The sequence below is a fragment of the Macaca thibetana genome, chromosome 12, assembly GCF_024542745.1.
Source record: "Macaca thibetana thibetana isolate TM-01 chromosome 12, ASM2454274v1, whole genome shotgun sequence".
Lineage (NCBI taxonomy): Eukaryota > Metazoa > Chordata > Mammalia > Primates > Cercopithecidae > Macaca > Macaca thibetana.
The window spans coordinates 90,352,105-90,375,324 of record NC_065589.1 but is presented as its reverse complement, the minus strand read 5'-3'; the positions used below and the strand labels follow the sequence as shown (position 1 = coordinate 90,375,324).

General features: G+C 42.8%; 1 protein-coding gene across 11 annotated transcripts in view; it reads left to right on the top strand.

The window, feature by feature from the left end:
• The window catches only part of FMNL2 (formin like 2), a 315,785-nt gene that overhangs the window by 281,503 nt on the left and 11,062 nt on the right, over nt 1-23,220 (top strand). For 6 of the 11 annotated variants that reach the window (XR_007718334.1, XM_050752038.1, XM_050752043.1 and 3 more), the window contains exons 13-24: nt 1,648-1,749; nt 3,396-3,708; nt 4,058-4,273; nt 7,103-7,123; nt 10,068-10,192; nt 11,163-11,365; nt 12,978-13,212; nt 14,650-14,718; nt 14,821-14,901; nt 16,894-17,023; nt 21,313-21,476; nt 22,409-22,510. Coding sequence is in view for 10 of the 11 variants with exons in the window: in XM_050752038.1 (XP_050607995.1) it covers nt 1,648-1,749; nt 3,396-3,708; nt 4,058-4,273; nt 7,103-7,123; nt 10,068-10,192; nt 11,163-11,365; nt 12,978-13,212; nt 14,650-14,718; nt 14,821-14,901; nt 16,894-17,023; nt 21,313-21,476; nt 22,409-22,510 (1,761 nt within the window). In the remaining variant the exon portion in view is untranslated. The other 5 variants (XM_050752042.1, XM_050752046.1, XM_050752044.1 and 2 more) reach the window with 2 other exon arrangements.

The following is a 23,220-nucleotide window of genomic DNA, read 5'->3' as shown; positions in this document are numbered from 1 at the left end:
TCAAATTCTAAATAGAGTCATTTCAACAATAGGCATTTTCAAGGACATCGGTGTGCTTTGTCATATATCCTCTTCTTTGAAGAATGTCCTCAGTATCATTGTCAGCTCTGTCACACGACAGCGTCTCATTTTTCTTTGAGGGATTTTTCTTGACATAGACTGATTCTAATATGACTCTAAGGGCCTTTAGAGGTTATTTGTTCATTCATTAACCACATATTTCAGTAGTAAAAGAATTAACAGAAAAATGGTGCTTCTCAAACACCCAAGCATTATGAAGACCAAATTCTTTTGGTGAGTCTGATGGGCACTTTCCTTGATTATGAAATGAAGTGTCTCCTTTTGGAGGATTATTATTTTCTCCTTTGAACAGTTCATTTATTTTTCTCCACATTTTTTAAAGAGTACTGCATATGCTCAGTTTCTTTCACCTTTCCCCACCACTCTGAAAATGGGTCTCCTCATGGCTGTGGGTAAGCCGAGTCAGTGAGCCAGAAACCCTTTAAATGTGCTGCTGTGGCCCAGCTGGCATCTGCTTCAAAAGAGAATTTTACAGGCCCAGTATATCTTCCCTTAGAAGATTTGTATTATATGCTGAACCCGATCAGTGTAAATCTCCACTCTTCCTCCTTACCTTGCCTCCCTGGTTTTCTTTACTTGTAATGAATTTAAAGGAGATGTTAGAAATCAGAAGTTGCTCAATGTTAGAGCCCTATGTGAAAGGCAGCTATTTAACACATGGCTCACCCTGTCTTTCTCCTGAAGCCTCAGCCAACATTGCATGACCATACTTATGTGTCCACTTTTGTAGCAGGCCATCTGTTTATTTGAATGGCTTCCCCAAATAACTTATTATTATTATTATTATTATTGTGGATTTTTTTCTTTGAGATAGAGTCTTACTCTGTCGCCCAGACTGGAGTGCAGTGGTGCGATCTTGGCTCACTGCAACCTCTGCCTTCTGGGTTCAAGTGATTCTCCTGCCTCGGCCTCCCTGGTGGCTGGGATTACAGGTATACTCCACCACGCCCGGCTAATTTTTGTATTTTTTTAGTAGAGATGGGGTTTCACCATATTGGCCAGGCTGGTCTCGAACTCCTGACCTCAGGTGATTCACCCGCCTCAGCCTCCCAAAGTGCTGGGATTACAAGCGTGAGCCACTGCGCCCAACCAACTTTTATTATTGGTATAGTTTGGGTCGAACCAAGCAGTAGTTGTTTTTCAACTGGCTACCTAGATTGAAAGAACCAAGTTTATTATGTTAGCAGCTTTCAAAAGCTTTAGTCTGATGGCCCTTTCTTGGCATGGAGGTGGGGGATGGAGGTGGACTCGCCCTCCTCTTTCTCCTTACTGTCCTCTACCCTTGCTAGCCCCTGCAGAAATGGAGGGAGGCACACTGTGTATGTTGAACAGTAAGGAGCGGACATGTGGGTCTTATTAAGAATCATGTCTAAGTTATTAATTCCTGGTAGAAACAAATATGTATTCAGAGCCATATTATAAATATTACCATTTACAGAAAACAATGGGCGGAACACATGTAGGTCCCTGGCCCCTAATGATCTTGGAGTTGCACTTTCTGAAAACTGAGGGCCTGCTCAGGATGATCCTGTATTGTGACACAGCTTTCTTTTCAAAATTTTACAGTTATCTGAAAAACTGCAGGACACAGAGAATGAAGCCATGTCCAAGATTGTGGAACTGGAAAAGCAACTCATGCAGAGGAACAAGGAGCTGGATGTCGTTCGGGTAAGCATGATGATGACAGCTGCCCAGATGGGCACGGTAGGGAATGTACTCCAGCTTTTGTCCAGTAGAACGCAGAGTACATTCAGAGGAATGCATTGATGCAGCATATTTATTGGAACCCTTTCAGAGGTGATGCTCTGATGAAAACTACACATAGTCGGCATATGTATACACATGTGTGTGCAATCAGATACTGGGGGGTTCAGTATTTCCTTATCACAGATTTTGGGAGCAACAATGTTTTCCCATCTGGAGGAGGCTGAGTTAATTCCGTGGAACACCCATTTGGTTGGAAATAAAAACACAGCATGGATTTAATTCATGCCACTTATTTATTTTTATTAGGACTTGAGCTTCTTTGTATTTCTTTGCTTTGTTTCCACTCAAAACCAGATTTGGTGGTTGCTGTGGAAACAGTGAAATACAACACAGGCTAGGCTTAATGGTATTCACCAAAAAAAGGGGGGTGGTGCAAAGCAAACCAATCCATTTTATTATCAGCTAATCCCAGCTATTTTATTTGGCCTTAGTATTGTTTACCTTATGTGCCAGGTATTTATGGAGTGCCATCCCTATGCTTGGAATTGTGCTGTAAGAACACCAAAACGCCTGGAGAGCTTTAAGGCAAATGACTTGCCTTTACACTGCTAATGAAATGGCACCTTTTATGTGATGGTTATCGTGTCTGTGTGTGTCTGATATCCTGACATGTCCTACAGTTCAGTCCAGGAAATTTATTTTCTGGCACGCCTTCGAGACACAGTTGTAGCATATGGACTCAATTCAACTTCAGACTCTTAGATTATTAATAATAGACAGGGTGTGAAGAATGTCTCCCTGCTTGCTGGAGGTTTGTGTTGAGAGATCACTTGTACAAGGCCCAGCAAGGAAGTTCAGTTCCATAAAACCCTTTCACGAGAACCTCTGTGGGCCCCCCTTATAAAAGGAACCAGGACAGCCTTTGAATTGAAAATTGTAACTTCTTTGTTTTCTGCTAAAAACCTAGACAGAAATAAGTAATTAGTGAAGGGAAGCTTTGGCCTGTTTTGTTAACCGCATTACCGATGGGAAAATGTTACAACAATCGCTATCCTGAGCTTGGTCAAGGGGGCGTTGTGAGGGCCAGAGAAAGCCATTCAGGAGCATTCAGCCCCTGGCTACTCATGAGTGGATTATTCCATGCTTTGCAGATTTTTAATCCCAGTCTGATTTGTATCCAAGTCTGATTTAGGGCCCTTTTGTCTATTGTTAGCCGATACGTGTATCTAAGAGTTACAAATGAAGGTTAAAATATAGGGAAGGAAAACATGCACACCAGAACACCCTCAGGAGATTCCCGAGTCAGCATTCAGGCTCGTTTCTGCTCTGTTTCTTTCTACCTGCAGGGAAAACTGAGTTAGCTGCATTTATTAAATGGAAAGAACTTCATTACCAACAACAATAGCTAGAATATATTACATGCATTACTAGCATACAATTAATAATTAATGGAACTTTATAGGTTCTGGCTGAGTTCCAAAGAATTCCCATCTATATGAGTGTCTTTTTTTCTCTTTATCCTCAGTCTGCCAGTCTGATGGATTCAGACTTGGTATAAGTATGAATGTTATGTGAAGATAAACTCTTGACCTTGGACTTCATTGCAGGAAATCTACAAAGATGCAAATACTCAAGTTCACACATTAAGAAAAATGGTCAAAGAAAAAGAAGAAGCAATTCAAAGACAGTCTACCCTGGAAAAAAAGATTCATGAACTGGAGAAACAAGGGACCATTAAAATTCAGAAGAAAGGGGATGGGGATATCGCCATACTGCCAGTCGTGGCTTCTGGCACGTTGTCCATGGGGTCAGAAGTGGTAGCAGGTAACTCTGTGGGACCCACAACGGGGGCCGCTTCCTCGGGACCCTTGCCCCCTCCTCCACCACCACTGCCTCTCTCATCAGACACACCTGAAACAGGTAAGAAGCCTTGGCAGGAGGACTGAGGAAGTTTCGGAATATTTGTATTTCTTCTTTGCCAACTGTCCACTTCTGTCCTTTGTCCGTTTTTGTTGGCATATTCTTTAAGAATTGGTTTTCTTGAGTAGTTCTTAACAGTTTACATTTTGAGATTAAAATTATAAATCCTCATTTCACATATGTTGAAATATTTTTCCCATTTGTCAGTGAGGACATTTTATGGTTTTTGAAAACAGTCCTTTGTCCTTTTAAGTGTGTTGTTTTCAGACGGCTTTATATGCACATGGCTTATTGCAGGAAAGCCATTCCCCTGTTTTCAAAGTCCACCTGTTTCTTTTCTCTTTGCTAGTGCAAAATGGTCCAGTAACACCACCTATGCCACCGCCGCCGCCGCCGCCACCTCCTCCTCCCCCTCCTCCTCCCCCGCCGCCCCCTCCTCCTCCTCCTCTCCCAGGCCCCGTAGCTGAGACTGTACCAGCTCCTCCCTTAGCACCTCCCCTTCCCTCTGCACCCCCGCTGCCTGGAACATCTTCACCCACAGTGGTTTTCAACTCAGGATTAGCAGGTAAGAGCACAGAATTCCAGGTACTCATATCAGAAAGGCTGTCTTATCTCGGAGAGTTGAAGCTGTTTTTTCAAAGTCCAGGTCTCTTGCAATGACATGTATCTCTTTCTAGTGTAAGAAATTCCTGCTGATGTAGCCAGTAGAGGGGACATCATCATGCATGGGAGACACTTTGCTCTGAGTAGTCTTTTTCACAACCATACCCCACAATGGGAGGTTCTGAACTCCTACACCATCGTCCTGCCTTCCACTGGCCCCACCTAGAGAATGGAAGAGAGACAAGCTACCTGCTTGAGGATCAGTGCATTTTTGTGGGTTCAGCAGATACTTTCTGGACACCTGGAGTAGTCAATACAGATACTACCTGTAGTAGTCAAAGCTCAATATTAGGCACAGACATTGAGTGCTTCTGGATCTTTTTTTTTTTTAATGGTATTTATGATGTCATCTATAAAAGGGAAACATGCTTTTATGTGTAATTGCCCGATGTAGGCTTCCAGGCATGTCTTCTGAGCATTTGAGAATATCAGAGTTTGCTAGAGTGGATTTAAACTTCAAGGAGGAGGTGTTGCCAACAGCCATATTATCATGCCTTAAAATGCTTCCAAATAATTCATGTCCTCTTGCCAACCAGAAGATAGAAAACAGCATCCTCACCTCACCAGAAATAAAATGGGAGGTAGGGGTTAGAGCAGGAGGAAGAGAGTCACTCTAATGCCTTGAAATCTAAGTTCTTTGTTTTGACACACGGAAACAATGATTGATGCTACAAGCCATTTTCCCAGTACTGAAGTGTTTCCCTGGCATTTGGAATTGCTCTAAGCTTTGCCATCCCTGTGACATGGGGTAATTCTGCCTCCTCATTTACTTCAGCCTGTTCATGAGGTCTCTTACTTGCAATGAAGAACTACCACTCTAATAGCCTCCATTTCCAAGGCTGTGATAGTTTTCAGAGCCTTTTGCCCAAAGTCTAAAAGCCAGTCTTAGCGGTAAAGATTTCCCCATCTCCATCCCTTCCAGGCTCCCATCTGCAGCTCTGCCAGCCGGTCATCAGGGCTCATTCATCCCAGTGACTGGAGCCCTTTTGGATGCCCCAAAGTCACCTGGAATAAATTCACTCCACATCAGATCCATGGTTTTACTTCCACCCCGACTTCTAGATAAAACTGTCAGGGAAACAAACAAGATTCCAGTTCACAGTAAGGTTCACAGTAAATTGGTGACTTATTTCTACCCTTCAAGATTTTCCCCGTCTACCACTTTCTTCTAGAACTTTTATTACTTCTGAAGGAGAAAAGTTGGAGGAGAGTCATCCTGGAACTGATGGACTATGGAATATAAACAGACAAACAGGAAACCTCATATCAAGCCCTGGGAATGTGTTCCACCACCAGGCTGTTGTCAGTAACTGGGTGTGGAAACCCATAATTGTCCCGTGCACCTGGCCACCCTGATTAGGCACTCTTGGTAGCCCCCAAGGAGCACTTGCTGTGAGACGTGTCTGCTGTGGTGTCTCATTTAGGGCTGCTTCCTTTGTCTCTGACAAACACTAATGTGTGATTTAGCACCCACTTCCACACACCTGAGCACTAACATAGAACTCAGAACCGCCTTAGCTGAGTGAGAGCCCGGAGGCTGAGATGTGTCCAGAGCTTCCCTCCAAGGGGCCATGTCCTGTGTGATTGATCTATTTATTAATTTGCTTGGGCTCTTCCCACTGCTTGATTTTAAAAATGTGTTGGCTCTGTCAATTGCCTCAATATTTTAATGTGTAGAGCTCTGTGCTCGGCTGATAACCAACTGCTTTTAGGGTTTGCTATACTTGGAAGTGGTCCCTGTTGTGGCTTATGCAATTTAGAGGACTGTAGGTGGAAATAGAGGAACTCTTTATTTGCATAAGTGTCCACTAAATGATTGTGAGGGATGTCTTGGAAGCATTACAAGACCCTTATGAGTCTTTGATAGCTTGAGATCAGGCAATTTCTACAAGGCTTTTAATCCCTCTTTATTATTCATCCTTATTTAGACTGCTAATACCTAGTGATTGAAGCCCATTTGGTGAGATGTTTTTGCTAGTGTGTTCAAGAACTCTCTGTCACTCTGGAACCAAGAGGCCAGACAGAATTAGGATGCCCCCAGCAGAACCAAGAGACAGAGCCTCGCTGATATTCTTAGGCCTCCTGGGAAGTCAGAAACCTATGACATCACTTGGCCTCTGGATCCACAGGCAACAGGAGGGTCTTATCTTTTTAATGGGCAGGTGGCCAAGACAGAAGACCAAGAGGAGGGCCCCATAGTTTATCTAGTTGAGAGTTTTCTTTGTATTTTATAGAGAAAATATTAGTAGTGTGAAATACGCATTTGAAGAATAAGGCTTGCTTTCTCAAGTCTGTGATAGAACAATCTGGCTCCCTTTCCCTGGGTAGGTCACCTGAGACAGACTGCTGAGCAGATGGAACCTTTGCTGTCTCTTTGGGAGGATGTGCTTGGATCGTCACAATGCGAATTTGGACTTTGGTTGATTGTTTTTCATGTAAAAATTATTCCTATCCTATGAAATGCCTAGTACAGTTCAGTATTGCTGTTGGGTACCACTATGATGAAATAATTTTTTTTCTTCCCTCTTCCAAAGAGGATAATTTTTTAAACAAAATAGTTGAGTCTTGGAGGCAGGCCTGAATGGAAATGAATTTTTGGCTCTGTGCTGCCTTGTGAAATGTGTCCAAGAAGCATGAAATTCTATGCTGAGTGCGTGAACTGCTGAGCCACTTGACTCTAACCATATCTAATTTTTTTGTATTTTCTCTGTTCTTTCTGCTTCCACAAAAGATGGGCCAATCAAGCTTTTCTGTAGGTTGCTCCTCACTGAGTTTGTTGAGTATTTGCCATGTGTTTCTGTTGGTCACACTGTGCCTTGACATCTTTCCACTCCATTTTGCTTTGATCCATTGCATTTTGACTTTGTGTCTGCGGGAAGTGTTGGTGGCGGCTGATGATGATTCCAGGTTTGCCCACACATTCTAGTTGAAGCTACACAAGAGATTATTGTCCTTGAAGAAGACATCCTGGATTCACATGCCCTCTTCCATTCCCTCTGAGGAAAGTTTTTTTTTTTCCTTCTTCTTTTAATTTTTATATTTGTATCTGAGGCTTCAACTCTAAAAGGATTTTAGGTCTACTCTAGGGAGAAAAGAACAAAAGAAAAGGTGCCAGGTGCCCCTTTTCCATTCCCTCCCTCATGCTAGTCTCTGGCCCACTCCAGGGAGCACTCACCCGCCTTTGGCCCAAACCGTGGGGACACAGTGTGTCCAGTGGTCACCTGTGTGCCTTCCTTCTCTTCACTCCCACCCTGGTTAAAGCCAGGTAAACCTTTCCAAGGGAGGAGAACTTTCTTGCCTGTGTTCTGATCTCAGGCTTACTCCTGACCTTGCTAAACAGTTAGAAGAGTGGTTGAGATGGCAAACCTCTAGCGAGCGTCATGAGCCTACCATGTCCGTGGGAGGAAGGTAGGAAGCCATTGGCACCAGCCTGTCACCTCAGGTTATGAAAAGACTCCTCTGTAGCCCTTCCGCTGCTCCCCGATCCCCGACATTACCGAAGTGCCAGAGGCAATGCAAGAGCAAGTGCTAGAGGAAAGTCTGTTCCTTTGTCCCGTTGAGAACATCTGTTTTCCTGGGTAGTGGAGACAAAATGCTGTATGGTGAGGAATCTGACACTGTGGGGTAGTGGGGACAAAGGTGTCACGTTTGGTGGTGGAGAGGCCTGGTTTGGCTAAAGCTGTGTCTGTTTTTCTGCATGCTTTTGTGTGGATTTATCAGATGACATTCCTGCTGTTTAAATGGCCTTTGTAACTCTGGAGGAATGAGAGGCACCGTCTGTGTCAGTTAACGCCAACTGAGGCAGGCAAGCAGGCAGGCAGCCAGCTACAAGCTTAGTCGTGTGTTGCTTTTATTTTGTTCTGCACTGAAGCACTGAAGTTCTCCTGCCTGTCTTGCTAATAATGACAATAGTGAAGCTCCCACATAGTGTGATGGGCTACCCAGGACAGACTGATGAAGCTGAATGTATATGGCTAAATGGTTTGGGAAGACTTCTTTATGATATATAACAGATAAATATAATTTTAAATGGATTACCTTTTTTGGCATATTCCCTCACAGTGAGAGGAGTTGGCACTCCCCATAGTCCCCTAAAGATACATCCCATTTTCTCTATTAAGAGATTTTCAGTATTTTTAATGAGTGTATCAATACCTCCTAGTCAAACACAGGTGACTCCTGGGAATAACTTGCTTTTCAAAAAGAAGGGCAAGGGACTGTGGCCATTTCTGAATCTGAGAATCAATACAATTTCTAGATTGCTTTCTTTCTAGATTTCTTTTCCTCTTTCTTTTTCTCTTTCTTTCTTTCTTTCTTTCTTTCTTTCTTTCTTTCCTTTCTTTTTCTTTTTTCTTTCTTTCTTTTCTTTCTTTCTCTTTTCTCTTTCTCTTTTTCTTTTCTTTCTCTCTCTCTCATTCTCTCTTTCTTTTTTTTTTTTTTTGAGATGGAGTTTCACTCTTGTTGCCCAGGCTGAAGTGCAATGGCATGATCTCAGCACACTGCAACCTCTGCCTCCCGGGTTCAAGTGATTCTCCTGCCTCAGCTTTCCGAGTAGCTGGGATTACAGGTGCACACCACCACAATTGGCTAATTTTTGTATTTTTAGTAGAGACGGGGGTTTTACCATGTTGGCCAGGCTGGTCCTGAACTCCTGACCTCAGGTGATCCACCTGCCTTGGCCTCCCAAAGTGCTAAGACTTTGAGCCACCATGCCCTGCAATTTATTTTCCTTTTTTTCCCCCCTTTTATTTATTTATTTTTAAGACAGAGTCTTGCTCTGTATTTACCCCTTTTTTTGTTCTGTCGTCTTAAATGTTTTCTTAGGCTGGGCAAGATGGCTTAATCCTGTAATCCCAGCACTCTGGGAGGCCGAGTGGGGAAGCTCGCTTGAGTCCAGGCGTTTGAGACCAGCCTGGGCAACATGTGAAACTCTGTCTCTATAAAAAATATAAAAATTAGCCAGGCATGGTGGCACACACCTGTGGTTCCAGCTACTTGGAGGCTGAGGTGGATGGATTGCCTGAGCCTGGGAGGTCAAGGCTGCAGTGAGCCATGATTGCGCCACTGCACTGCAGCCTGGGTGACAGAGCAAGACCTCAAAAACCTATTTTCTCATTAGGCCTTGCATAGCCCTTAGTCTGCTTAAAATAACTCAGCAGCCAATATATCAGAATCACCCACGGGAAGGTCTTGCCCTGGTGGAAAGTCAGCCTTCATGACGTTATACTCCTGGTAGTCTAGTCAGCCACTATCTGCACTCCCTGATCATCTTCTAAGGTTTGTTTGTAAATATGTGGTCCACAACCAAGAATTTAGGATGTCCAAATATGGCAAGTGTTTGCCCTCTTTGCTATCTAATAACATGAGTAATAATCTTTGCTCTCCAACACTTTTTATTTGTCCCAACCATCGTCCTAATATTGTAACTGTAATGCAGCAAATTAGTTGCCTGAGTTAAAAAAAAAAAAAATCAACCCTTGGCCCTTAGACGGCTTTTAATACAATCAAATGATGACCTCAACTGGCTCTGGCCGAAGCCATGTGTGTTGTTTACCAGCTTTAAACACCTGCTTGCGCGCCTCTTGCCAACCTTCCTCCAGTGTTAAAGTGTCATCTGCAAGGACTGTTGTCTGATTGTTTCTGAGGGTCGTAGGCTTTTGGTGGGATCTTAATTCCATTCTCTTTGATGTCTTTAGCTGTGAAAATTAAGAAGCCAATCAAGACAAAGTTCCGAATGCCAGTGTTTAACTGGGTTGCTCTGAAGCCCAATCAGATCAATGGCACAGTCTTCAATGAAATTGATGATGAGCGAATTCTGGAGGTATTTTTCTCATTGGTTAGAAACTAGAGGTGCACTCTGTGCAGCAAAGCCAACATGGGTGTTTTGTTAACCTGGAAGTGTCAGAGATAAAGTACTAGTGTTATAAGTCCCTTGATGTAAAGAAGAAACAGATATGTAATATCGGAGAAAAACATTTGACACTATTTTGTAAGGTGGCTCTAAAACTGTGTTTAAAGAGTTATGTTAAATTGGAATAAATGCTTTTGAGCATTTTCAGTGTATGCCACAGAATATAGATCTGACATAATAATTCCTTCCCTTAATTGAGAGAAAGACATAAAAACTTTCAGACTGTAAGTGAATAAGAACTCAATTACCACACTCACTGCCTTATTTGATAGATAATTTTAATCTGTGGCAGCTGTCTATGCAAGCTAATTATTGAAAAGCAATTGAATTGGTGGGTTAGAATCGGTAGTCTAATGTTCACTTTTTTATTTTTATTTTATTTTATTTTTTAATTATTATTATTATTATTATTTGAGACGGAGTCTCGCTCTGTCGCCCAGGCTGTAGTGCAGTGGTGCAATCTCGGCTCACTGCAACCTCTGCCTCCCAGGTTCAAGCAGTTCTCTGATTAGCCTCACAAGTAGCTGAGATTACAGGCATACACTACCACGCCTGGCTATTCTTCGTATTTTTAGTAGAGAGCGGCTTTTACCATGTTGGCCAGGCTGGTCTCAAACTCCTGACCTTAAGTGATCCACCCTTGGCCTCCCAAAGTGCTAGGATTACAGGCATGAGCCGCCACACCCAGCCTATGTTCACTTTTGTGTATGTGCCAGAATTTGTACTCTTTAACAAAAACAAGAAAAATAGAGCAAGCCATGGCCAAAGACAAGTACTTAATAGAAAAAGTAATGTCTTTGCTTAAGAAACTAACTGGTGGCTTCCAGACTTCATTTTTAAATATAATCCAATTTTCCATGGTCATTCCTCTCTACCTTAGGATTTAAATGTGGATGAATTTGAGGAAATATTCAAGACAAAAGCCCAAGGTCCTGCCATTGATCTTTCTTCAAGCAAACAGAAGATACCACAGAAGGGATCAAACAAAGTGACATTACTAGAAGCAAACAGGGCCAAAAATCTTGCCATAACTTTAAGGAAAGCTGGAAAGACTGCTGATGAAATATGTAAAGCTATTCATGTGTAAGTTCAGGAAAATTATATTCTAGTTAGTTTATAATAAAATGAAAATGAGAAAGTTATGAATTAGTAGATGACAAATATTTCAATAGTGAGGCAAGAGCTAACATAAAAGCTGGAGCAATTTTTGATATCCATACTTCAGAGATCTCCTGAACTCTGTGTGTGCTACTTCAAAGTTGCATATGATGCCAACACGAAAGAGGTGGACCAGAAATCACCCTGGGGAGTGTTGTGTTAGAACGAGTAACTAATTGTTTTAGAAGAATAACATCTGGATTGTGACATCATTTATTATCTCTTATGCGGGCCTCCAGCAATGCTTACATAAAAGGAAAGTTGAGCTGAGTGTGGCAGATGTTAAGAAAAGGTAGAAGATGTCAGTTTTCTCTGGAGTATCTGAATTTTATCCAGATTTGTTGAATACAAATTTGATGGCATTTGTGGAATGATACAGTTCAATGCCAGACGCAAATATGATACAGATGCATATTTTAATTCATAACAACAGGAATGAATTGTTTTGCTTTTAGTACTTTCAGGACATTTTAAACAAAGTTCATTTTTACTCTTGAACTGCATAGAAGGCATTGGTTTTACTTCTCTATTAGAAGAATCCTTCTATTCTTGTGGCCATGGTGACTTTCAAATGTGACGAAGACATTATTAAATGTTTTAGGAACTAATTATTTATAAATGGATTATCTTGTAAATTTTGGTTAGTGACTTAGAGGTGTAAATGACCCTGAGAAATCCTTTGTTCCAATTTTGTGTCCTCAGCCAGGGTGATAATCTCGTAGTCCAGTGCCTCCTACAGTCTGTTCTCATTTCTGACATTGAATGCTGAAGTGCAGCCTGGCTTTAAATCTTTATATATCTTGTTTGTCATGATGATTAAATGTAATTCTATTGTTTAGCTGAACAAAGATTGTCCAGAGAATAATAGAGAATAGAGATTGTAACAAATACTTAATTTGTTCAAATTAAGCATATATCCAAAAAGAACTTCAAGGAATGTACACACTTAACCTAAAACATTCAGATAATACAGGCATTTGGATGCATTTTTTTCCCAAAGAAGAAAAAATGCTACCAGACTATTGGTTGAATTGAAATATTTTACATAATTCAGCAGATATTCTGTGATAATGTGTACAGTGTTAATCTCCTGAATTAGCAGTAGTACTTCACAATGCCTGTCAGCTATGTCCTTGAACCATTAAACCATCAGATGCTTTGGCCTTGGTTCTACCTCTTCCTATTTTCATTTACTCCTGATTCCAGAGGCTTAGAGCTATGCCAGTCCCCTAAAAACTGAGGATGGCAGTTGTGACAAGGTCCAGGTTTTCAGGAAGAACCAATTAAGTTACCTGAGGCATAGTTAAGCCTCAGCACCAGGACCAGGGTGGGACTTCACAGGACAAGTGGAGAAATCTTAGACTCATTGATTTGGTATTTGCTGAGCTGTACCAGATGGATGATGGATGGATGAACCTGAAAAGGATGGATGGATGGATGAATGGATGGATGGACGGACCTGAAAAGAAGGATGAACTTGAAAAAGGGGTAGGAGGTTTTTTCTCTCTAAGGCTAATCTCTCCACATCTGTCTTTAGATTTGACTTGAAGACACTGCCTGTAGACTTTGTGGAATGCTTAATGCGGTTCCTGCCAACTGAGAATGAAGTGAAAGTGCTTCGGCTCTACGAGCGGGAAAGGAAGCCTCTGGAAAACTTGTCAGATGAAGACAGGTTCATGATGCAGTTTAGTAAAATCGAGAGGCTCATGCAGAAGATGACCATCATGGCTTTCATTGGGAACTTTGCTGAAAGCATTCAGATGCTGACTCCTGTGAGTGGACCAACTCTGGCAGGGGAGGGGGTCCAAAGAAATGTGGAATCATAATTTTTTAAAGTCTCTCTTGCCGGGCGCGGTGGCTCAAGCCTGTAATCCCAGCACTTTGGGAGGCCGAGACGGGCGGATCACGAGGTCAGGAGATCGAGACCATCCTGGCTAACACGGTGAAACCCCGTCTCTACTAAAAAAATACAAAAAAACTAGCCGGGCGCGGTGGCGGGCGCCTGTAGTCCCAACTACTCGGGAGGCTGAGGCAGGAGAATGGCGTGAACCCGGGAGGCGGAGCTTGCAGTGAGCTGAGATCCGGCCACTGCACTCCAGCCTGGGCGGCAGAGCGAGACTCCGTCTCAAAAAAAAAAAAAAAAAAAAAAAAAAAGTCTCTCCCAGAGGTGCACTCAGTGTGTTGGGTTCTAAAGACTCCGTCCCAAAACTTTCTAAATTGTCCATCTTTTCCACATTATGTATGCAAAGTAAATTTGAAAAAATGGGGAATGTTCATATTCCATATTGCTGTTCTTCCGAAAGAATGCCATTTTTTTGTGTCTACAGATGTTCTCTAAATTTCAAAAGGCAGAGGACAAAGAAACTTGGTTCTTTTCTCAAACTTGGTTCCCCCCTGAAGATAATAGTCCTCTGACGGGGTTGGCAAGAGTGAAAATGTGACTTTCATTTCTAAAAATGATGCCCTCTCCTTAGTGAGCAGACTTACAAGCTTTTGCTGAAAGCTTTAAATTTACCATAAGAGTTTTCTTTCTTGTAAGTGTGTTACAGTAAACTGTGGTGATATAGACATAATAGCCAACCATCTCTCATTCCCTTGTGTTAATCTTGTGGAGATTTATGAATATCATAAACTTCAGTTCTCTCCCAATTCTGTTTCTAAATAAACTGTTACTGATTATAGTAGTCAGTTCTTTCCCAATTCTGTTTCTACATAAATTTGTTGGTTTCTGCTTATAGTAGTATGTCTGTTGAAAACATGTTCTGTGAACTTCTGGAGGGTATTATATTCCCCCCTGCCTTTTTTTTTTTTTTCTCTCATTTTTGATGCCTCCTCCATTGATTTAAAAATATTAATTGTATGACATGATTAGAGGTGGTGGGCAGGAAATTAAGTTCTACCAGAAGAAGCTATGGACTCTTAACTCTGAGTCTTAATGGTTATAGATTGGTTACAGATTTTGTGACAAGCAAGTTCCTACGTTGCTATTGTGAACAGTTTCAGTAAAGACCTTGCATGTAACAATATTACCTGAAACCTAGCAAGACAATTAAATTTGTTATACTTTGGAAAAGTAGACTCTCATCATGAAGATTGTATGCTCTAAATGCAGGCCTGTTTTCTTCTGTGTTAATATTTAATTGCCAATTAGTTTCCCATTTTTAACATGTCTTTTTCCCCCCCTTTTTCTTTCTTTGATTGGAATCTAGCAACTACATGCGATTATAGCAGCATCTGTCTCTATAAAGTCGTCCCAGAAACTCAAGAAAATTCTGGAGGCAAGTGCAGTTTTTCTTGTAGGTATGAAGGGCTACTTCAGCTGTGTTCAGTGCCTGATGTGCTGAACTGATGGGCTTCTGTTTTCACCTTCTCTTTTGCAGATCATCTTAGCCCTTGGAAACTACATGAATAGCAGTAAAAGAGGAGCAGTTTATGGATTTAAACTTCAGAGTTTAGATCTGGTGAGTGGACTAAAAGAAATCTGAGAGCTGTCTGAAGGACAGATGGCTGGCAGAGATGAAGTTAGGGTGGTGGGGGATGTTTTGATGAATATTTTCAATTGGTACTAATTTTCTGGAACACCATTTGACAGAGAGCACATAGAACCTGTAATTACTCATACCCTTTGACTCAGTATTTCCATTTCTAGGAATCTTTTCTCAAGTGTCTGAATTTTGAATGCTGTATTTTATTTATAATTGCAAATTAACAATCTAAAGGTCTATGGGAATGATTAAATGTGCTGTAACGCTAGTTAATATAGTGAACTATTATTCTTCCACCATTAACATACTGATAAAGAGTGTTCCAAGAAAGGTTTGTGTTTAGAAAAGAAAGCAGGGTATGCTTTGCATGTACAGTTGAATTTCAGCTAAGTAAACTATGTGGGGAGAAAGACAATGGAAGTAGGTTAAAATATTAGCAGAGGTTGGATGGAATCAGGGAATTTTTTCAAACTGTTTTTGTAAGTACTTTTCTATATTTTCTTAAATTTTTTTGTTGTTGTTGCATGCAAGGTGCTCTAATTTTCAGAGTCACCTAACTAATGTGAACAGGTCTAGAGAAAATCCCCCATGGACTCCCTCCAGGCTGTGCAGGCCTAACATAATTGCTACATGAGAAGGCTGGGCAGTGGGTTGAGTCCCCAGACCAGGGAGCTAGTTATTTAATAAGGAGTGTCCCGTCAGTCACAGTGCTGGCCTCCAGCAGATCATGATCAGTTAAGCATGTCTGTTTCAGGTCTTCACAGGCTAGGAAATAAGGGAGGGGCTAAGCTAAATGTAAAAACTGGAGCATAGGAGCCCTGCTGTGTAGGAGGCACCTGCACGCACCTGCTGGCTCTACATCCCCATTTCTCCTCCAGCTCTTCACTTCGAAGAGCACTAAAATTAGAGCCATCCTTCTTTTAAGGCAAGGAAGGTGGGATAGTAGATGCAGGGCTGGGAGAGTTCATGTAAGTCCAGTAATCAGTGTCTCCCTTATCCATGGGGGCTGTGATCCAAGACCCCAGTGGATGCCTGAAACCTCAGATAGTACTGAATCCTATATACACACTGTTTTTTTCCTAGAGATGCATATCTGTTATAAAGTTGAATTTATAAATTAGGCACAGTGAGAGATTCATAGTAACTGAAAAATAAAATAGGCCAGGCATGGTGGCTCACACCTGTAATCCCAGCACTTTGGGAGGCTGAGGCAGGCGGACCACCTGAAGTCAGGAGAGCATCCTGGCCAACATGGCGAAACCCTGTCTCTACTAAAAGTACAAAAATTAGCTGGGCTAATTTTTGGTAGCGGGCACCTGTAATCCCAGCTACTCAGGGGGCAGAATCGCTTGAACTCAGGCGAGACTCCATCTCAAAAAAAAAAAAAAAAAAAACACGTTACTTGAACACAAGCACTGCAATAGGCGGCAGTTGACCTGATAACCCAGATGGCTACTAAGTGACTAATGGCAGGTAATGTTTACAGCATGGATCCACTTGGCAAAAGGGTGATTCTAGGTCTAGGAGGGATGGGAATGGCATGTGTGAGGTTTTATCATGCTGCTCAGAGTGGTGCACAATTCAAATCTGATGAATTGTTTACTTCTGGAATTTTCCACTTAATATTTTTGGATACCTGAAACCTGCAGGTTTCCTGAAACTATGGGAAGTAAACCTGTGGGTAAAGAGGAACTACTGTAGAGGAAAGCTGTGAACCATTCTCAGGTGCTTAGAGTCATCCCTATAGTTAAGCATGTGTCCTGGTTGGAAAGTTCTCGAGCCAGTTAAGCATCAGTGGACTGGTTCACTAAGGAACAAATGGAATCCTGACCCTCCTCTGGGAATGCTCCAGCCTGTTGGGCGACTGTTACTCAGTTAATGACTCTGGGTGGGAAATCATCATCTGAGGGGTAGCTCTCCCGTTACCCTTTACTCTTGTACCTAACCCATGTTCCCTTTTGTTTTCAGCTCTTAGATACAAAGTCAACAGACAGAAAGCAAACACTGTTGCACTATATATCCAATGTGGTGAAAGAAAAATATCACCAAGTGTCCCTGTTTTATAATGAGCTTCATTATGTGGAAAAAGCTGCTGCAGGTACTTGATTTCAGCTATTACCGTTTGTCTTGGGTATTAATGCCTTTAATTGTGGTGGAGCCATTTCCTGCTTAAACACTTTTCAGAACCCATTTAAAAAGCCAAGGCTAAGAAGTCAGCCACTCTGAGCTGGAACACATCGGCTGTGGTGGTGTCCACCCCTGAGAGCAGAAGAGAACGTGGGCGTAAATGTGATCTCTGTGTCCTTTCTGTAAGATACAGGCTGCTGAGTGTCATGTCCCTTCCCTCTTTTATTCACTGCCCTTTTTATTCTGCTGCTGTTGTATGAAATGTGAGAATAAGAATCTGAAAATCATCACCCAACAAACACTTTTAATTTGGTTTTGTGCCATTCTACTTGCTCAAGTGTGGTAGTTGTAAACATTTTGCCTTTGCCTGGACACTAGTGAAATTATCAGCACTTCTTGGTTGCTACTTTGCTAAGACAGGTATACATTTTCTCATTTAAATCATCTGTGACTCTAAGATAGCTGGGATGTACAAGGTAATAGTATCTCCATTGTTATAGGTAAGGAAATTGAGATTTTTCGATGTTAAATGTCTTGCCCAAAGTCACATGAGTAGAAAGTGATAGAAACAGGACTAGAAACCTGGTCTTACTTTTCATGAAGTGTATCACCCAGTGTACCATGTTCTCTGAAAAGCATATTAGAAAAAGGAATGATACGCAGATTGACCTTACAGTAGGTTACAGGCTGTGATTCTCAAATTATGATATTGAACCATAAGCAGCCAGTGTTTATTATAAATTCAGATTCCTATGGGGTACCTCAGGCATATGAAATTTTTGAGGGTGAGGCCTTCTCTAACTCAGCTAGGGTAAATGGCTGCTGCTTCTGTGTTCTCACTAAAGAGCACTCTGTTCCACCCTCTCGTACAAGATTTCTCATACTGTATTACAACAATTTGCATGTCCATTGCAATCTGTGCACTTTTTTTTTTTTTTTTTTAGACAGGGTCTTGCTCTGTTGCCTAGGCCACAGTGCAGTAAAATGATCACAGCTCACTGCAGTCTTGACCTCCCAGGCTGAAACGATCCTCCTATCTCAGCCTTCTGAGGAGCTTGGACCACAGGCACACACCACTATGCCCAGCTAATTTTTAAAATTTTTGTAGAGACGGGGTCTCCCTATGTCGCCTAGGCTGGTCTTGAATTCCTAGGCTCAAGTGATCCTCTCGCCTCAGCCTCCCAAAGTGCTGGGAGTACAGGTGTGAGTTACCATGCCTGGCCAATCTGTGCACTTCTTAAGGGTATATCAGGTTTTATTTATCTATTTCTCTCAGCCCCTGAAAATTGGATGTTGGAAATAAATGAATGAACAAGTGAACAAATGAATGAATGAATGAGATGATGCACTGTTACGGGAATAAATGCTGCAGACGCTGTGGTGGAGACTGAGAGGCAGATGGAGATGACTCTCTGACTATGAAGAACTATATGATGCAGGCTGGATAGACCTAGAACGAGCTTGGGCTCATTTAGACAGCAGGCAGAATTTCTGTTCTTACCAAGTGATTTTCCTCCTTTCAAGTTTCCCTTTGCCTAAATTAGTTCTTACACCTCACAATTCTAATTAAGAAAAATGTTAAAAAGCTATTATAATTTGTATCTGACCAGTGGGTACTAGTTCATTTTGTTTGGTCCAAATGGTGTCATTTGAAAAACATCAATGAGGAAAATGGGAGACTGGGTTGCTCCTTGGCAGAACTGTTCTTTCTGTTTGCTCTCTGGTGCCCAGGTTGCCCCACACAGATTCTCTATGCCTTCACTCATGTATTCACTCACTCCTTCATTTATCCAGTGAACACCTTTGAGTGCCCCCCATGTACTTGGCACTATCATAAGTGTTAGAGAATCAAGGATAAGACAGTGTGAGTCTACTGAGGGAAAAACCTACTGCACTGTTTTAGTAGGTTGGTGCAAAAGCAATTGTGATTTTGGACTGTGAGTTTTCAATCATTGTAACTAGGCTCAAATACATCTTATGGCCGGGCGCGGTGGCTCATGTAATCCTAGCACTTTGGGAGGCTGAGGCAGGTGGATCACTTGAGGTCAGGAGTTTGAGACCAGCCTGGCCAACAAGGCGAAACGCTGTCTCTACTAAAAATACAAAAATTAGCAGGGCATGGTGGCACACGCCTGTAATCCCAGCTACTTGGGAGGCTGAGGCAGGAGAACTGCTTGAACCCGGGAGGCAGAGGTTGCAGTGAGCCGAGACTACACCACTTGAAAAGAGCGAGACTCTGTCTCAAAAACAAACAAAACACATCTTTATTAATCAAAATAGGAACCATTAATATCAACACATTTTTGCCAATGAGAAATGTTTGTTTAAAATCCATGCTTCTAGATTCAACAACTCTTGGAAAGCATTTTCTGCATCCTGCTGGTTGTGGAAGCATTTTCCCTGCAAAAAGTTGTCGAGATGCTTGAAAAAGTGGTAGTCGGTTGGCAAGAGGTCAGGTGAATATGGCGGATGAGGCAAAGCTTTGTAGCCCAATTTTTTCAACTTTTCAAGCGTTGGTTGTGCAGTGTGTGGTTGGGTGTTGTCATGGAGAAGTGGGCCCTTTCTGTTGACCAATGCTGGCTACAGGCGTTGCTGTTTGGGGTACATCTCATTGATTTGCTGGCCATACTTCTCAGATATAATGGGTTTCGCTGAGATTCAGAAAGCTGTAGTGGATCAGACCGGCAGCAGACCACCAAACGGTGACCATGACCTTTTTTTGGTGCAAGTTTGGCTTTGGGAAGTGCTTTGAAGCTGCTTCTTGGTCCAACCACTGAGCTCGTCATTGCTGATTCTCATATAAAATCGATTTTTGGTTGCATGTCATAATCCAATTGAGAAATGGTTTGTTGCGTAGAAGTGGAGAAGATGACACTTCAACGATTTTTTAAAAAATTTTCTCTCAGCTCATAAGGCACCCACTTACTGAGCTTTTTCACCTTTCAAATTTGCTTTAAAAGACTGTAGAATGGTTGATGTTGAGTTCTTCAGCAACTTCCTCTATGGTTCCAAGAGGATCAGCTTCGATGATTGCTCTCATTTGGTCGTTGTCAACTTCTGATGGCCAGCCACCAAGCTCTTCATCATCAAGGCTCGCGTGTCCTTCGCAAAACTTCTTGAACCATCAAATGCATTGCCAAATGCATTTGTTGATGTTGCGAGTTGTCTCCAGTGCTTTACAACCCATTCTGAACTCAAATAAGAAAATCGCTTGAATTTGCTTTTTGTCTAACGTCATTTCTGTAGTCTAAAATAAATATAAAAAGCAAGTAATACATCATTAGCAAAAAAAGTGAGAAATGTGCATTAAAATGATGTATAACATAACCACATTTAAGAATGTATTCCAGTATCAAACAGCGTATTTCAGCAAATACTGCAGTTACTTTTGCACCAATAATTTGTCCACGTGCAGAGCTGAGTCAGGCAAGGAGGCCCAGAGCTGGGACCCGGCATCCCACAGAAGCTGCTCAGGAGGTTCTGGGGGAGTGCCTGCCCTGGGAGGGGCCACACTGCAGACAGAAAGGTTCACACTTATCCTTTCTGCATAGGGAGAGGTTGTTAAAGAAGCTGTGCAAGGCTGCTTTGGGTCCTAGTAATCAATACAACCTATGGTCAACAGACAAAAGGCTGCCCCCTGCTTGAGAGTCAGAGAAATGCAAAGAGAGTTTATAGGCTAGACAGTGGCTCATGTCTATAATCCCAACACTCATGTCAGGGTAGGAGTTTGAAGGTGCAGTGAGCTTTGATGGAACCACTTAGGTGCAGTGAGCTTTGATGGAACTACTGCACTCCAGCCTGGATGACATTGTGAGAACTTGTCTCTAAAACACACAAAACCTTAGGCTTGCTGCAGATAAGGACCGCTGAGCCTACGGGCCCACTGACAGGCTATTTCTTGTAAGAGAAATGGAAGAGTTTTGTGCAAGGGTGGGATTTAGAGTCCTCAGTTGTTACCTGAACTCCTCTGCCACCTACTAGCAGTGTGACCAAGGGCAGGCCACGGAACCCATTCATGCTGCTTTTGCTCATTGGCAAAATGACCTAATGATGCAAAAGAACTAGTGAATGCAAAGAATGTAATGTAGTGCTTATAATGCTTCTTTGTATTAAAAGATCTCTGTGCCAAAAGCTGGAAACTAGGTTTAGGGCCCTTGGGTAAGCCTAAGAATCTCCTGAGAACTTGGCCCAGCAGCCAGACTCGCTGTGGTTGTGACTTTCCCCGTTGAGTTTCACTGGGATGTTCTTTCTCTGCTTCAGTCTCCCTTGAGAATGTTTTGCTGGATGTCAAGGAGCTCCAGAGGGGAATGGACTTGACCAAGAGAGAGTACACCATGCATGACCACAACACACTGCTGAAGGAGTTCATCCTCAACAATGAGGGGAAGCTGAAGAAGCTGCAGGATGATGCCAAGATTGCACAGGCAAGTATCGGTGCCCCCGAAACCTGTGAAGAGGCTGCATCCATTAAAGCTGCCTGTGGTGCAGGCCCTGGATTTAGGGAGAAATGTTCCATTTCCCTCGGTTTGTGGAGGGTAGATTTCTTGTGTAGCTATTGATTATTACAGGGGGACCATTCCCAGGGTTATTCTTGGAAGGGCCCCATCCTCATTGTCCTTTTCTAATTTGGGGCTCTCTACCCTGTCCCCCCATCTCCCCTTTCACTTCAACACCCACTCCATTGTTCAACCCACACGCATCAGGCCTGTGCTCGGCAAAGCAGTGTTCCCTGTGTATTGGGTTTCTGTAGATCTTGTCCTCAGAAATCTTACACTATGCTGGGGGTTGCTGATAGGCAGGCCTGCAAAACAGAATGAACAGTACATCATCAGAGGAGGTAGAGGCAAAGTTGGGGGATGGGGACTCAGAAAGCAGATTCAGTGGAAGGGCCTCCGGTTTGTGGCAGTCTTATAGAAGAGTTCAGGCAGAGACTGAGTGTCCCCTGTGTGAGGCTGTCATAGGGAGTGTTGAAGCAAGGGAGTGGGATTTAGGATCAGAGTGACTAAGATCCCTTTTGACCTTGTTGGTTTTAAGGGGTTCTGCCACGGCCTTTGGAAACTCTTGAAAGAAAGGTTTCCGTGTTTTGTATGTGGGGTGTGTGCATGCATGTGTGTAGAAGTGGCAGGAGGTCCTGCAGATGAATTCCTGTGCCCCACTATTGCATTCCTCAGATTGCCTCTGCGGAGGCATTTGGAGGAAACTACAGAGGTGTTAGGCAATCTTGGGAGGTAAGGGAGGTGCAGCAACGCGAGGCCATGGGAGCCTGTCTCGTGGCGGCTGCTTTGCGTCAGCGTTCCCCTCAGAGCATCCAGTTCAAATGCCGAACGAAATTCAAGAAAAATTTGCTTCTTCACAGGATGCCTTTGATGATGTTGTGAAGTATTTTGGAGAAAACCCCAAGACAACACCACCCTCTGTCTTCTTTCCCGTCTTCGTCCGGTTTGTGAAAGCATACAAGGTATATGTTAAGGCCCTCCTTGCCCTTATTTCTCAAGCAAGTGCCCTCCTTAAGATGTGTCTGAGTCCCAGCTCTCTGCAGAGACCTCCCAGTTCCTGTGGACAGCAGATCTGGGTGGCCTTCACGAGATAGCAGTCCCTGGCTCTGTGGAAGCTGAGGAACATTATGGTCCCTTTCTCCACCTAGCCAGTCCTCTGCCTCAGCCAGAAAACAAAGCTCTTGGCAGCCCCCTTGGGGCAAGAGAGATGCTCCCAGACCACTGCTGCCCCATTGACTGTTCACCTAGGCAGGCAAGGTGAAGGACTTGAAAATCCAGGCCTCTTGTGGAATTGTTTAATGGGTAGAAGTGAGCTGTGGCCTGTGGCGAAGGTGTATGATATAGCAGAGGTTAAAGAGAGCCTGCTTGTGTTAGTCCTAGCACGGGGCTTAGGACCTCTTAGACCAGCATTTCTCTAGTGTGGACTGAAGGATGGTGTTTTTAAGGATGGGCACTCTATTTCTTGGTGTGGATCAGTAAGTGGCCCTTCCTTTAAATGGGAGGCCTTCTTGGACATAATCCAGGGCTGTGGTCTTGAAAAAGCCTATGACTCAAAGAGGCATGTATCAGAAGAATTTCTCCACTTGAGAAATTACAAGAAGGTTGTTAGAAGATTTTAGCTGACCTTGGAAACACCTCAATCTATATCCTTCAGGCTTGTCTGCATGTAGCA